The sequence below is a fragment of the Schistocerca nitens genome, chromosome 1 (assembly GCF_023898315.1).
Source record: "Schistocerca nitens isolate TAMUIC-IGC-003100 chromosome 1, iqSchNite1.1, whole genome shotgun sequence".
In the NCBI taxonomy this organism is placed as follows: domain Eukaryota; kingdom Metazoa; phylum Arthropoda; class Insecta; order Orthoptera; family Acrididae; genus Schistocerca; species Schistocerca nitens.
In genome coordinates this window covers 434,026,860-434,041,525 of record NC_064614.1, presented here as the reverse complement: position 1 = coordinate 434,041,525, position 14,666 = coordinate 434,026,860, and the positions used below count along the sequence as shown (strand labels likewise).

Sequence of the window (14,666 nt, the reverse complement as noted above, 5' to 3'; positions counted from 1 at the left end):
ACACAACAAGTGAATGCTACATTTAAAAATGGAATAATAAAATATATTAAACTTCTAATATTGGGCTGATGGGAGGCGAAAGTCTGAAACTGATTTCAAGGTACAACATTATCTACTACTAATTGGCGCGAAAGAGGGGAGAAGTTGAAACACTGTTTATGAATCAGCGACTTGGTGGCAGTAATACAGTAACGGAAACCACGCGGCTGAGTGTTTAGGAAACGTAAAGTTCGAATGTTTGCTGAATCCGTTCCTTTACTTCATCGGCTGATCGCGCCCTCGTGCCGCACTTTTATGGTTAATGCCATAGGCAAGTTCAGAAACTCAATTCGTAACTTCAGTGTACTCGGCTGTTTTTGAAGTAAACGTGCATTACATCTGGAATTGATAGGAGTGCCCAAACGTCGGGACGGTTCATAACGCCCGTAAAAACCAGACTGAAGCGCCTAGAACCGCTCGGCCACAGCCGCCGGCGGGACTGCTGACCTCAGATGTTAAGTCCCATAGTGCTTACAGCCATTTGAACCGTTTGACATCCCGCTAAAATCAGGACATTGACACCACTAGTCAGAAGCATCCTTAGGCTGTAAATAAGCCATTCTGCGCAGTATCCTCTCTCCCGGGTGTGCTATGGCAGTAACGATCGAAGGAGAGTTTCCGAGGACGGTAAGAAAAATTCCAACGTAAATCACTCGTGCATTCTCAAATCCTGATCCGAAATACAGTTTTAACTTGTCAGAAAATTTCATTATGGCTATGCAAGAGGTGTGTTGGCAGGAAGTAAGCATTACCTTTGTGCCGGATGACGAAATCAGTGGGTAGAAATAGTCGGAGTAGTTGTCGTTCACGAGAACTGTTAGTCCCATTTCGTAGCCGGGTGAGTCCACTGTAATCCCTGGGTCGTCCTCTCTGTCTCTTTGGTATCTTTGTATATCCTCTGGGCTGCAACAGAACAGAAGATGTACATAATGCGATCGGACGGGCGAGGAGGAGGAAGTGGCGGAAGGCAATAACAGACAGAATGCGTTCTGAGGGAACTTTTGTGTTATTTGTGCTACCTAAATCGGAAAACTTGATATTACGATATAGATTCAATCTTGTATAAGATCATTTTTATTACCATATCTCGTGCAATATCTCGAAATCTATTTAGGAACATACAACAGTTGAATAACAATAAAATTATTTTACGGCACCTTAGTTTTCACTATGTTCGTCGGGCCTACACAGTGACGTGATGACCCAGTACACATCCGCTACTGGTATATTGTTTTAAACTCCCATCTTTATACTAGGGGCGTTCGATAAGTAATGCGAGAAATTTTTTTATTCCTCACTCTCTTGGCTACAAAACCGTATTTCTCAACACAATCTCCGTTCAAACGCGACGGCCTTACGGCACCTTACTGAGAGGGCGTGTATGCCCTCGTGGCACCACTGTAGTGGTCGACGTCGGGGGCAACGTCTTGCTGAATCAGTAACCTCCCCAGCATCCATGTGGAATGCATCCTTCGTTGGGCCAAACTCGTTGCTCTTCACAGTCCTCGGTTTGGAGGCGAGGTACCCAGCGGCCACACACCTTTGAGTACCACAGCTGATGGATGAGTGTGTCAGAACTACCAACAGAGATGTCCAGTTGAGCAGCGAGGTGTTTGATTGTGATCCGTCGGTCATCTCGCATGAGAGTGTCCGCACGTTCCAGCATTGCAGCAGTCACAGCTGTGTGTGGTCGGCTGGTACGCAGGAGATAGGACACGTTTGCGCGACCGCGTTGCAATGTTGGCAGACGCCTCGTCCAACGATTCACCGTGCTTTGTTCACTGATGGGTCTCCGTAGACATTCTGCAAGCGCCTATGAGTTTCTGCGATGCTCTGGTTTTCCACCAAAAGAAACTCAATGAGTTCTCTGCTCTGCTTCGTTACAGACGCCATTTTGAAGGCTACGTATAGCGCTGCCACGAATCGGAACTTCATGTAACTACAGCAGCTCAAGCGGGAATATCCCACAACAAATTCTGCATTTTTTTCAATCGAAAAAATGTGTTGCGTTACTTATTGAACGCCCCTCGCACTCATATCTATTTCGGAAACGGATGGGTGTGTTGTCATTTTCTAAAACTGAAAGTAGTCGGCGCATCTTACATATCGATAAGTTGGGTGTCTTTCGCCGATTATAAGTTTTTGTCATTAGTGAAACTATAACTGCTTAGACGTCCGCGGGCAGTGTCAGTTGACATTAAAGTTCTTTTGAGTGATAATGAAAAAAACTATACTGGAGAAACGAACGTTTCGAACGCGGTTACAGTGGCCTTCTTCAGGGTCTACTGCCCACTGTAACCGTGACCGAAACGTTGGTGTCTCCAGTGCAGTTTTTTTACACAGCGAAGCGGTACCAGACTCAGAAAACTTTTATCTCAACAACGACAGTGGGTAACAGCAAGCTTTTCATTGCGCTTAACAGGTAGGATGTTCGATAACAATATCGCTTCTTCTGGGTAAGATATAGAGGAAGGTAAAATTAACTTTGCAGCTACTGCTTTACCGCACAACAGAAAACAGTGTACTGACTCTGCAAACACGAATCTCACGCGTAGAATTCACTTAAACGCTTGCCACTTGTCCTGATTGCTCAGATGTGTATGCTGTAAAAAGGGGAAATTAAAGAGAAATACTGAAAAAGACGAACTATATTAAAACCGTCTTGTTGAATGCTTGTGTTTCTCCGAAAAGTGTGGGACGTATTAACGAACTTAAACATGGTGGTAAACGAAGATGGTAAAACATCATTAACCCCCTAAATTAATTTACGTAGTTTGAGCGTGTGATAATGCATAGTAAGAAGTGCTGATGACATAAAAATATTTGAGTTTTTTGTTTGGTGTATGCTGCGCTCTCCACGTTTCCTATAACTGCTAACAACACAGATACAGAAGTTGAGCTGGTTAAAACTTTGACTGGCATTTACATTTGAATAATCTCAATTCCTGATGGTCAAACTTCGGAGTTCCCAAAATGAGATTCATATTCTGCAGCGGAGTGTGCGCTGATATGAAACTTCCTGGCAGATTAAAACTGTGTGACGGACCGAGACTCGAACTCGGGACCTTTGCCTTTCGCGGGCAAGTGCTCTACCATCTTTTTTTAAAATCTCATTTTGCTGATTTTCGTACGTTGCATCTGCTCGGAGCGGATGTCGCAAGACACCTGTTTCAGTTCGTCGTTGATCCATTAACTCAGGTTCTTTTATTACAGAGGGCAGCTACCCCTCTGACCGAACACGCTGAGCTACCGTGCCGGCATCATCTGAGCTAACCAAGCTTGGGCAGCTGCGGTAGCTACCGCAGCTACCCAAGCTTGGTTAGCTCAGATGGTAGAGCACTTGCCCACGAAAGGCAAATGTCCCGAGTTCGAGTGTCGGTGCGGACCACAGTTTTAATCTGCAAGGAAGTTTCAGACTTCTGAGTTAATTAATATGCTAAAAAAATAAATGGCGAACTTCATTCGCCGCGGACAGAAATGTCACACAGTAATCAAACAAAATGACTGGATTGTCGCACATTTATGCCTACTGTTGATATTAGCATTTTGTCGACATATTTTTGTCTGTCGCTCAGAATTCAGAACGGTAGTTTCACAGAAATGAGGTAAGTGTAAAAGTTTATAAAGCAAAATGAACTCTTGAATGTAGTTTAAAGTGGCGAATTTTTATGTTACTTAACTGGCTTTAATCATTACGCCGAAACCACTTTTATTAAGAACGGCAGACTTCTTGTTCTAACTGTATTAACTACCTAAACTAACGAGTTATAAGCGGGCATACAGGAAACAATTTGTGTTCTGATAGCTTTTATTACTTACGGCTGAGGAGGTACACGAAAAATTTCTAACTCATGGTGACTGGTGTTTAGGCGTGCATTTTGACATTGCTAGACTTTAAAAATAAGAATATTCATTTTTGTGGCTACATTGTAGGTAGCTGCTTTAAGATTATTGAGAGGTAATTTACATCCGTCTGTGCAACTACAAGAAACGGTATACTCGTATTTATATGAAAGCAGACGGCATTTCCTGAGGCGAGTGAAAATCGGACGCAACATACCGTAATCAAAACCGACAAGTTTCAAAACAAACTGTTTTAGATCTAGAAAGCAAGTAAAACTGAGAATATGTTCCCTTACAAACCACTGATGATATTTTACACACGTATACCGAAATATTTTTGTGACAAAAATAAGCATTTTCTTGTAGGTGCACAGACGAATTTAAAATGGTTTCAGTGATTTAAGTACACAAATTAAATACTGTTTGATGTTACAGTAGATGGGACCGTGTTCAGCTGACTCATCCTTCTCTTTATTCGGCTAGTATTACTACTATGTCTGATTGGCGAGTTTTACTGCGTGAGAAATAGGGTCACCTGATGAAGTCGTCGCTGCCGCGCACGTAGTTGAACGCGCAGCAGAAGCCCTCCATGGTCTTCCTGGTCTTGAACAGCTGCGAGCAGTTGTGGAGGCGGCCCTGCCACGAGCAGCGAACCAGCAAGTCTTCGCACGTGGGCGCCACCTGCCACAGTCACAAGCAGTCTTTCCTCTCCTCTCTGTGGGGTTGCCGGCGACAGTTTTCGTGTCTACGGCTATGAATCGAGATCGGCATTATTGCTTCTCGTCTCTTTGTTTCCTACACTTACAAGTAAGAATCACTAAGTAAATACAGTATCTGCTAAATGTTATGACAATACTTCTGTTCCATTGGACTTCATCTATGCAAGTTATTTAAATGTTATGTAACAAGTTAGTCTTCAACAAAATGAAAATGGCAGGAAGATACGGTGATATACAGAAACGGCATTCATTCACTGAAATCAATTATGACCGCAGCGCATTTAGAGGGACCCTGCCATAGCGTTTTAAAATGAAACTGCCACAGATTTATTTCATCTTCAAAGATGGTAAGTTAGGGAAGTACATGCTGTATGATTCTTGCATTTTCTTCGTCAGATTCTTAACTCTGCCGAACTGTAGGAGAGGAAGGGTTAAAAATTTAAATGGGAATTGCATGAGTAGCTACGGATTCCTCCAGTCAGCACATGAATGCTCGACAATCTACACTGAGGGACGCTGCAAGAAATAATTTGCTTCCCTCCACGTACACATCGCGTAACATAAGTAATATGACGGACAGAACGAGCCGCAATCTCCAACTGTTTGCTTACGCCGTAGTATATTGGAAAGCCCCGTCGCTGAGAAAGTTGGAGGATACAGGATGGATTTCTATGTGGTGTGATGAATGGAGGCTTACTCTAAATGTAGAAAAATGTACGTTAAGGCAGATGAGTATGAGAATGTACCCTGTAATGTTCGAATACGGTACTAGTGCTGTGCTGCATGACACAGTCACGTCGTTTAAATATCTAGGCGTAACCTTGCAAAGCGATATGAAATGAAACTCGGTCGCTAGTAAGGAAGCGAGTGGTCGGTTTGTTGGGAAAGTTCTAGAAAAGTATAGCTCATTTATAAAGGACCCCGCTTATAGAACTGCAGTGTGTCTAGTGCGCTGCTAGATTTGTTATCGGTAAGTTCAACGAACACGTCAGTATTATGAAGATGCTTGAAAAGACATGGGAATGCCTGGAGAAAAGACAACATTCTTTTCACGTGACACTATTGAGAATATTTAGAGAACCAACACTTGCGGCTGACGACAACGGGTCTACTGCCGCCGACGTACATTTTGCGCAAGGACCTTGAGGGCAAGATAAGAGAAATTAGAGCTCATAGGGAGGTGTATAGATGGTCATTTTTTCTCGCTTTGTTTACGAGTGGGCCAGAACAGGGAATGACTAGTACGTGGTACTCTCCACCCTGGATCGTACAGTGGCTTACGGTGTATGTATGGAGATGTAGATACAGCTGGACGTAAAGGTAAAATAATAGGAATTCAGGGATAAGGGAAACTGTACGAACATCGACCTGCCCGTAAATCATTCCACCACTGACAAAGGAAATACTGCGGAGAGTAGGAGTGATAAGAGTACGTACATCCACATACATAATCTAAAATCAATGAAGAGAATGTCAGAGGGTTCTTACTATGGTATCAAATTTTAGAGTTTTTCTCATTGCAGTCGCTTATGGAGCTCGGGAAGAATGACTAAATGTGTCTGTTTGTGCTGGCATTAGCACAGTTTCGTCTCCACGCTCCCTGCGCGAACAATACTTAAGGGCCTGATCCGCTCTCCTCCCCTCACAGTACAGTCGCTGACTGAATACTAAAGCAAATCCTGTTTTCATATGTCCTGGCACAAGCTCTGTTGCCTTGTAGAAATACTGAAAGACATTTTTGTAATAAGAGGTGAATTATTTTAGTTTCTTTTGCGCTGCTCTCTGTGCACCTCTCGATACTACTACGGCACGCACTAAAGTAAATTTACCGAATGTTTTCGGGAAGCTGAGCACATTTATAACATTGCATCTGCGGGGCCTTTACGACTTTTGCAAAACCTCTAATTTTCAGTCGAGTTTTTATTTGAGGAAACAAAGCAGTGTTAACTATCAGTTCCTAAGGTAGGTGCTCAAGAACTTCGAATGCTACTGTACCAAAATATTCGGTGGAAAATACTTCCTGATTTCTCGTAGTGGAAGAACCAAATATCACAATCTGCACCGAGGGCTTACTGGTTTTGAGATGAGCTTTCTCCGGTCCACAGAACTGATGTTCGAGAGTATAGCAACAGAAATTGAAATCTACGGTGAAGAACATAGGCGCGATTAATCTTCTTTGGTATTTGGTCTGAACGTTCTAGTGAAAAAAAAAGCGCACATCGTCGCCCACATAGTGTTTTTCAGACAATGAGTTGTTCTCCCTCCGACCGTTTTTTCATTTATGTGCGCCTCGAGATTGTATGTGCCTTCTGTTCCTCTGTGAAGGAGTACGGTATCCCTAAGAAACAAACAGCTATTTCAGTTCTGTCCTGAACAATTTGAGAGCTACTTGAGCAGAAAGGCTTATAGACTATTTTATCTGATGATGTGACATACGCCCTTCTTACCTCTCGTTTTTTATTTCGAGCACAATGGCGTGAAAGATTAATGATGACAGCTGAGTGGGGAGTGTTCTCAAGAGGCAAACTCACTCGTCTGAAATTCTGTAAACCGTCTAAATACGGCAGAAGTACGTGCGCATTGCTCTGTAAGCAATGTGACGTTTCATGGAACGACAGATTCACTGAGAGCGCCCAAGGATAAAACTCCGCCGCGAGGCTGTCATCACTGTTCTTTCTTCCTCTCTCTCTCTCTCTCTCTCTCTCCGTCCGAACAGGCCTTGGAAGGCCCAACGGAACCGACCGGCCGCCGTGTCATCCTTAGCCCATAGGCGTCACTGGATGAGGATACGGAGAGGCATGTGGTCAGCAAACCGCTCCCCCGCCGTTTGTCAGTCAACGAGACCGGGGCCGCTACTTCTCAATCAAGTAGCTCCTCAGTTTGCCTCACAATGGCTGAGTACACCTCGCTTGCCAACAGCGATCGGCAGACCGGTGGTCACCCATCCAAGAACCAGCCCAGTCCGACAGCGCTTAACTTCGGTGATGTGACGGTAACTGGGTTCTTTCTTCCACTGTGAAACATTTTGGTTGTTACTGATCGCCCGTCGGTGGAAACGTGGTAGGAGTAGCTTGGGCTCTGGACTAAATGGCGTATACGAACAGGTCTAAACATCCACAGAAGTAGGCCATTTCGCCTGGATACTCATATTTTGTCACAATAGATAATATGGAAGTGGCGCGCTTCAAAAACTTCCCAAGAAAACCTTAAACCATCGTATCTCGACAATGGATAATTAATCGCCGAAAAAAATCATATTCTCTTTACCAGTTTACCAACTTTCTTTCAAATTCTGAACCTATTCGTAAAAGTTTAAGGTACAGAATTGGTGCGTTTGGGAAACTTCCCAGAACAACGCGTTTTTTGCACGTTAAATCAAGACGAAGCAAAATTTTTTCAAATGTTGACACTTATCTTAGACCAAGGTCCGATACGCCGAGGGAACAAAACCAAACAATCAGACTCGCTCCAGTCAGGACTTCCGGGCGGCTGATTTTGTACGTAAAATCCGACCGAGGGCGACTGTTTCTGCACGTTAAATCTCAACGGTGCACATACAAATAGTGCCATTATCTGGGCATTAATTTCAGCCTAATCAAATTTTTTTGAAAATGGAGACAATCGATTCGTACAATTTACTTGGGCGTCAGCTCCGGTTCGTCGTTCAAACCTTGTTTAATATATGTTCGAATGGTTATACAAATGGCCGCTGGTTCGGGCTATACCAAAAACCTTTTACCCCATGTTCTTCCCAGCTCCAGCAGGAACCGAGCACCACGATTCCCCTCCACCCCCACCCCCCCCCCCCCCCGCCCCATTCTGCGAGCGGCCTTTTCGGACATACTTGTTACAGCGCTTCCGCGTTGTAACTGTATGTCGGATACGGACACAACATATTCAGGGTTCCAAATGGCTCCAATGACTCTGAGCACTATGGGACGTAACATCTGAGGCCAACAGTCCCCTAGAACTTAGAACTACTTAAACCTAACTAATCTAAGGACATCACACACATCCATGCCTAAGGCAGAATTCGAACCTGCTGACCGTAGCAGCAGCGCGGTTCCGGACTGAAGCGCCTAGAACCGCTCGGCTACCGCGGCCGGCCGATTCAGGGAGAAAGTGTTTCCATAATAGGAAAAATGGTCGCTCTACGAATGGTAGTCATCTCCAGCAGCACTTTGTGGTGCGGAAGAGCCGTGGCTTCCAGAAGGACATGTGAGAGGAGTGGCTCATCGTGACACCTGGAGCGACGAGTTCCTGGGGACTAAGGTACCTCACTCCTTGCGACTCGTATTGTAAAGCATAACGCAGTAACATTCTGCACAGAGACAACAAGGGAGTATCGACCACGAACCAGCTGATGCTGGATCAGTTCGATCCAGTCACGATGTCCCACTCTTATTCATGCTGATCCTTTTTGAGCTGAAATTTCTGTTAGGTGTGTTGCTGGGTGACGTGTGACGATGGCTGCGACCATGTCAAAGATCTCGTGTGCGGTCCACACGAAATACACCTGGTGGTCAGTGTTTCAAGAGAGAAAGTCACACTCTACTTCACAGGCATGCAGCATAACGTACATAGTGACGCAGTTATGTCCAGTTTCCTTCTGAGGGGCATGTTCAATAAATGTATCACCATTAAGGGTGCGCCGATGATTTAAAGCGGTTCATTGAAAGAGGTTTTGAACAAAAAGTTTTTTTACGACCGTTTAATAATGTGTTTAAATGATACGATTCGATGGACTAGGTAAAGCGTAAAACCATTATTTCTTTAGTTTATATTTTGTATTTGATGCGCAGTATTTAAATTTATTGTGTAAAGTATTTATTTTAAATAAAGTGTTTAATAAATATTTATGTGGTGTCTGTTCTTTCGGTTGACCCGAGTCCCCTGCTTCCTAGCCGGATACGTTGACCACTGTGCCAGCTTCTTGTTATCTCATTTTGTCCGTTATTGTGCGTTCTGTTTGTTCAAGGCAGCCGTTCCATGACGCTTGTTCAAGTTCATCGTTGAGTCATTAACTCATTTTTTTAACTACAGAGGGCAACTAACCCTCTTACCACACACTACTGATATAGTGCCCCTTACCCATTACCCCAATACTCGCGGCATTTCAGCAATTCCCATAAGAGTTCGGGCGGGCTGTGCATCCCTACTGAAGTGATCACTGATCATCATCGCCTTTATTATACACTGAGGGGAAAAATCGCAACACCTAAAAATAATTAACGCAGAGTAATGAAAATTCGGGAATGCATTTGTCTGGGTGACATATTTAAGTGGTTAACATTGTAAGGCCAGAGGTTCACGCAAGCGCGAGATAAGGCATTGCAAATATAAAATGCTGGTACGTTAATAACCAGTGTAGCTTCCAGAGTATTGAATGCAAGCGTACAAACGTGCGTGCCTAGTGTTGTCCACGTGCGGACGTCAGTTTGTGGGATGGAATTCCATGCCCGTTGCACTTGGCCGTTACAGTTACTGCTGGTGGTGGATGGCGCTGGAGTTATCGTCCGATGATGTCCCATATGTGTTCGATTGGAGACAGATCTGGTGATCGAGCAGGCCAAGGCAACGTGTCGACACTGTGTAGAGCACGCTGGGATACAACACGGTATGTGGGTGAAAGGTACCCTGTTGGAAAAAAAAACCCTTTCATGCTGTTCATGAATGGCAGCATATAAGGTCGAATTACCAAATAAACGTACAAATTTTGAGATAATTACATAAGCTGACAAGATAGTCACAGGTTAGCTGGTATCCTTGCTGACCTTTTCATTAACTCTCTAGAAGAAAAGTTCAACTGTTTCTCACCTACAGCGTTAGGCATTCTCTCCTATTTCAAATTTGTCGATGATTGGTTCAGTCATCTACAAGGGACCTGTTGATGCCACTGACCGTATTTTCAATCTCTTCAGTGAACTTCACAAGAAAATATCCTTCATCGGCGAACTCGAAAACGAGGCCTGTCAATTGAATTTTCTCGACTTGACGCTTACAGTAGAAGAAAATAAAATCTCATGTAATGTTTTTCGTAAAGAAAAATACATCGATCAGATACTACTGCGTCTTCTATGCACCCACAATCTCATAAGAACGCTTTCTTTCACTCTGCTATTCACAGAGCTACTTCTATTCCATTCTCGAAAGAAAAATTCGAGGAAGAAATTAATTTAATCAGAACGAATACGAACCTGCCATAGTGGATAACATCCTTTAAAAAAGTGTTCAAAGAGTTACTACACTCGGCACCTCTATTATTGAATGCAACCTAAAGAAGAAGTTTTGTTCTATTCCTTTCTTGGGGCCTATCTCCTATCAGATTCAACGCCTTCTTCGTAATAAATACAACTGTAATGTCGCCTTTTCAACCAATAATAGTTTGAAAAAAAAAATTTTATTCGTAATTTAAAGTCGACCCGTTCCCCTTTGAAAAACTCTGGCGTCTGTAAGATTCTTTGCTACACCTGCTTTTATTACTACATTGGACAAACAGGACGTGCATTTAGAGTCAGTTACAAAGAACATCTTTCAAGAAAAAATTTGTCTTTTGTTGACCACCTTCTGATTACAGGTCACGCGCCTAAAGCTGTTCGCGATATCAATATTTTGCACACTGAGAAGAAAGGGCGTAGATTAGATGTTCTCAGACAATTAGAAGTTTTCAAACATCTTTCTCGAAATGATGGCGTCATTCTTAATCATCAGCTACAATTACGTAATAAAAGCTTCTTCAATGGTATAAAGCCATTACTTGATATTTGATTTCGTGTTCCCTCGTGCAGTTACAGAGATATTTTTTGTATCTAAGTCGATTCATAATTTTTGTTCATTAAATGTTTTATATTAACTACGTTTCATGTTATACTGTTTTTCTACTCGCTGAGTTATTCAGCTCCCTTTGTAATTTTACAATGGCGTTTTCAGCCTTTTAAGCTCTTATTTAGACAAATTGTGACCATGTCTGCGGCTCTCAGATAAAGTATTGCCTCTTACTTCATGTATTAAATAACGTATTAAATGACGTCTATATCTTGAATGTTAAGTAGCCTGTTTGTATTTGCGGCTACTAGAAGGCACTTTTGGTGTAATGTCCACCTGCCCGCAACTGCTAGCGCGGGCGCCTCAGTCTATTCCTGTCGCAGCTCGACATGTGAGCAGCCCATAGTGGCTTGCCTTCTAGTTTTTTCTATTTTAAAATTTTGTGACTGAAGCTTTATCGCTTGATATTTGTTTTATATGTGACATGTAAGTACTATGCCTTTTCTTTTTATACTGCTAATCAGTACTTACACTTAAATTTTTTTTCTGACACTTTGTACTCATTATGTTTAGGCCAGTTGGGTCCGGCGGGAGACGTGTTAGGGTCTGGATGGTGCAGTGCTCAATTAGTCTACCTAGTAAGTAGGAGACTGGGGTTAGAATCCTGGTTCGGTACAAATTTTCATTTTTCACCATTGACATAAATCAATGATCATTGGTAGCTAATGTCATTAATTCCTTTGTATCTCGTTTATTATTTTTTCACTTTATTCCAGATACTAGTTTCACACTTGCATTAGAAGACGTAACTGCAAAACTCCGTCAGAGCTTGAAATGAGAGATGTTTTGTTAGTCAATAAATTCACAAAGTCATTACAATAAACAGACGGTCATTTCATTGAGTCCTTATCCCGTGAAAGTAATTTGTTTTTCGGATGATCTTGTACATCTGTTCGATCAGAATTGTATCTGAGGTTCCACTGCAGTGACACCAGTTTCGGGGTTTTGTCAATCCGACCATAAGTGGATTATTTGCGTTATTCATCAGCTGATGTTGGCGGTACGTTTAAAATTGTAAATGCCAAAGTGCACTAAGATTGCTTAGTGCACAATCATAGCCATCAGCACGATCGAGAAACGTGAATAGCAGTAGCCAGAGACAATATTTCGAAAAGAAGCAATAACAATTCGAAATTCTGCTAGATTTGCCACAATAATTCCGGAATCAAATTGTAGCAAATTACGTAGAGTTGCTTCATAGTCTATTGCTTGACACTCTACATTTGTAGTAGATTCTCTCCTTTACACCATGGATCGAGAAGGTTTGCTACTGCGTGGATCTTTTTGCTCGTAATCTCTTTTCTACGTCTCACGGCATTTTTTGTAACTAATTGGTCTTCTGCAGAAAATATTTTATTCGCCTCTAGTACTGCCTCTGCGTTAGCTCATCAATAATGATAACATCAAACAACGACAGTAAATCACTTTGTAACATATGCCTGACTTGTGGTGTTTTGGAACAAACGTATCCTTCGACATTAATAGTGTTGTAACACTAGCATGTCTGCAGTTATGCATATGTCAGAGAAACCAATAGTTTATTACGATTATTTATTGTTTCGTTGTCCTCTAATGGCTCATTTCCTTTATATCTATTATTGAAAGTGTTGGTGCAATAACCAGATATGTCCACTTTTGGCCGAAAATACGTTTTTACTACCAATGCTTAGCTCGAAAATTGCTAGTTCGTATGGTGCAAGAATGAGATTTGTTCTTCGAACCAGCTCAGAGTAACACAGACAATGGACATATCGACAATGGACATATCGGCGGGTGTTCAAATAACTTACGGGTTTGCTGCCGGGTGACGTCGTCGATCACCGCCTATATTTCGACAGGAGCACACCCTGCCATTCTCAAGGCACAACTGCAAGGAGGAAGCAATGTTCAAGGGAATTAAATACGTCGCTTCACAGAGGAGAAACAAGGAAGATACCACACACAGAACAAGTAACCGCAGAGACAACACACAACCAAACATAACCAACATCAGAAATATCGATAGTGACTGTTAATCAACAGGTGAGGTAGCACTAATTCTGTCCCTCTGTTTTTTGATGAGAGACAGAGCCGGATTCCAAGCAGCATTTAAACAAAATCCACCATCTCTGTTTATAAGGTTGCTTGATAGTTTGATTTGAACAGCTTCCTTAATAACACTATCCCAATAGCTGAACGTGCAAGCCAGAATCTCCGTGTTGTTGTATTCCATAGGATGACCGGTGTCAAGGCAATGTTCTGCAATAGCGGATTTGCTCGGCTGTTGTAAGCGTGTGTGACGCTTATGTTCAATACACTGGTCTTCCACAGTCCTGACTGTCTGAGCAATATATGACATGCAACAACTGCAAGGAATACGATAGACACCAGCCTTACGCAAACCAAGATCATCTTTTACGGACGCCAACAGGGCTTTAATCTTAGAAGGTGGTCGAAAAACACATTTCACATTACATTTCCACAAAATACGGCCAATCCTGTTGGAAATGCTTCCTGCGTAAGGTAAAAAGGCCGTAGACTTAGGTGCCACTTCGTTGCTATCGTCACTCACCCGTTGCACAGAAGGCTGACAGCGCAACGCACGTTTGATCTACCTCTCACTATAACCATTCTGACGAAAAGTGACTTCGAGATGTGATAGCTCAGCTGTCATACTTTCAGGGTCTGAGATAACGTGGGCCCTGTGAACCAAGGTACGAAGTACTCCTTGACGCTGAGCTGGATGGTGACAACTATCAGCTCGCTGATACAAGTCAGTGTGAGTAGGCTTCCTATAAACAGAATGTCCCAACGTGCTATCAGTCTTCCTTCTGACCAACACATCAAGGAAGGGAAGGCATCCATTCTTTTCCACCTCCATAGTGAACTGAATATTCGGGTGGACTGAATTCAGGTGTTCCAAAAACCGGTTTAAATTCTCACTACCATGAGGCAAAACAACAAAAGTATCGTCTACAAATCTGAAAAAAAGCAGCAGGTTTCAAGGTCGCTGACTCCAATGCACGTTCCTCAAAGTCCTCCTTAAACAAATTGGCCACAATAGGTGACAACGGGCTTCCCATTGCAACAAAAGTAAGTGGAAGTCAGCACATGTCGAAACAAATTTGTTAACTCGACACTAAACTTAACCTCAATTAGCTGCAACGAATCAGAGAGAGGAACGTGAGTGAAAAGAGAAACCACAACAAAACTGATTAAAATATCAGAGTCATTCAAACGCAATCCCTTCAATCGACGTAA

The 14,666-nt window shown here is 42.7% G+C and overlaps 1 protein-coding gene across 1 annotated transcript in view; it reads right to left on the bottom strand.

The window, feature by feature from the left end:
- LOC126252411 (sodium channel protein Nach-like) overlaps positions 1 to 14,666 on the bottom strand; it is a 197,728-nt gene that overhangs the window by 146,076 nt on the left and 36,986 nt on the right. Inside the window, 3 exon segments of the mRNA XM_049953336.1 lie at positions 792 to 905; positions 2,966 to 2,984; positions 4,418 to 4,563. Coding sequence (XP_049809293.1) covers positions 792 to 905; positions 2,966 to 2,984; positions 4,418 to 4,563 — 279 coding nt within the window.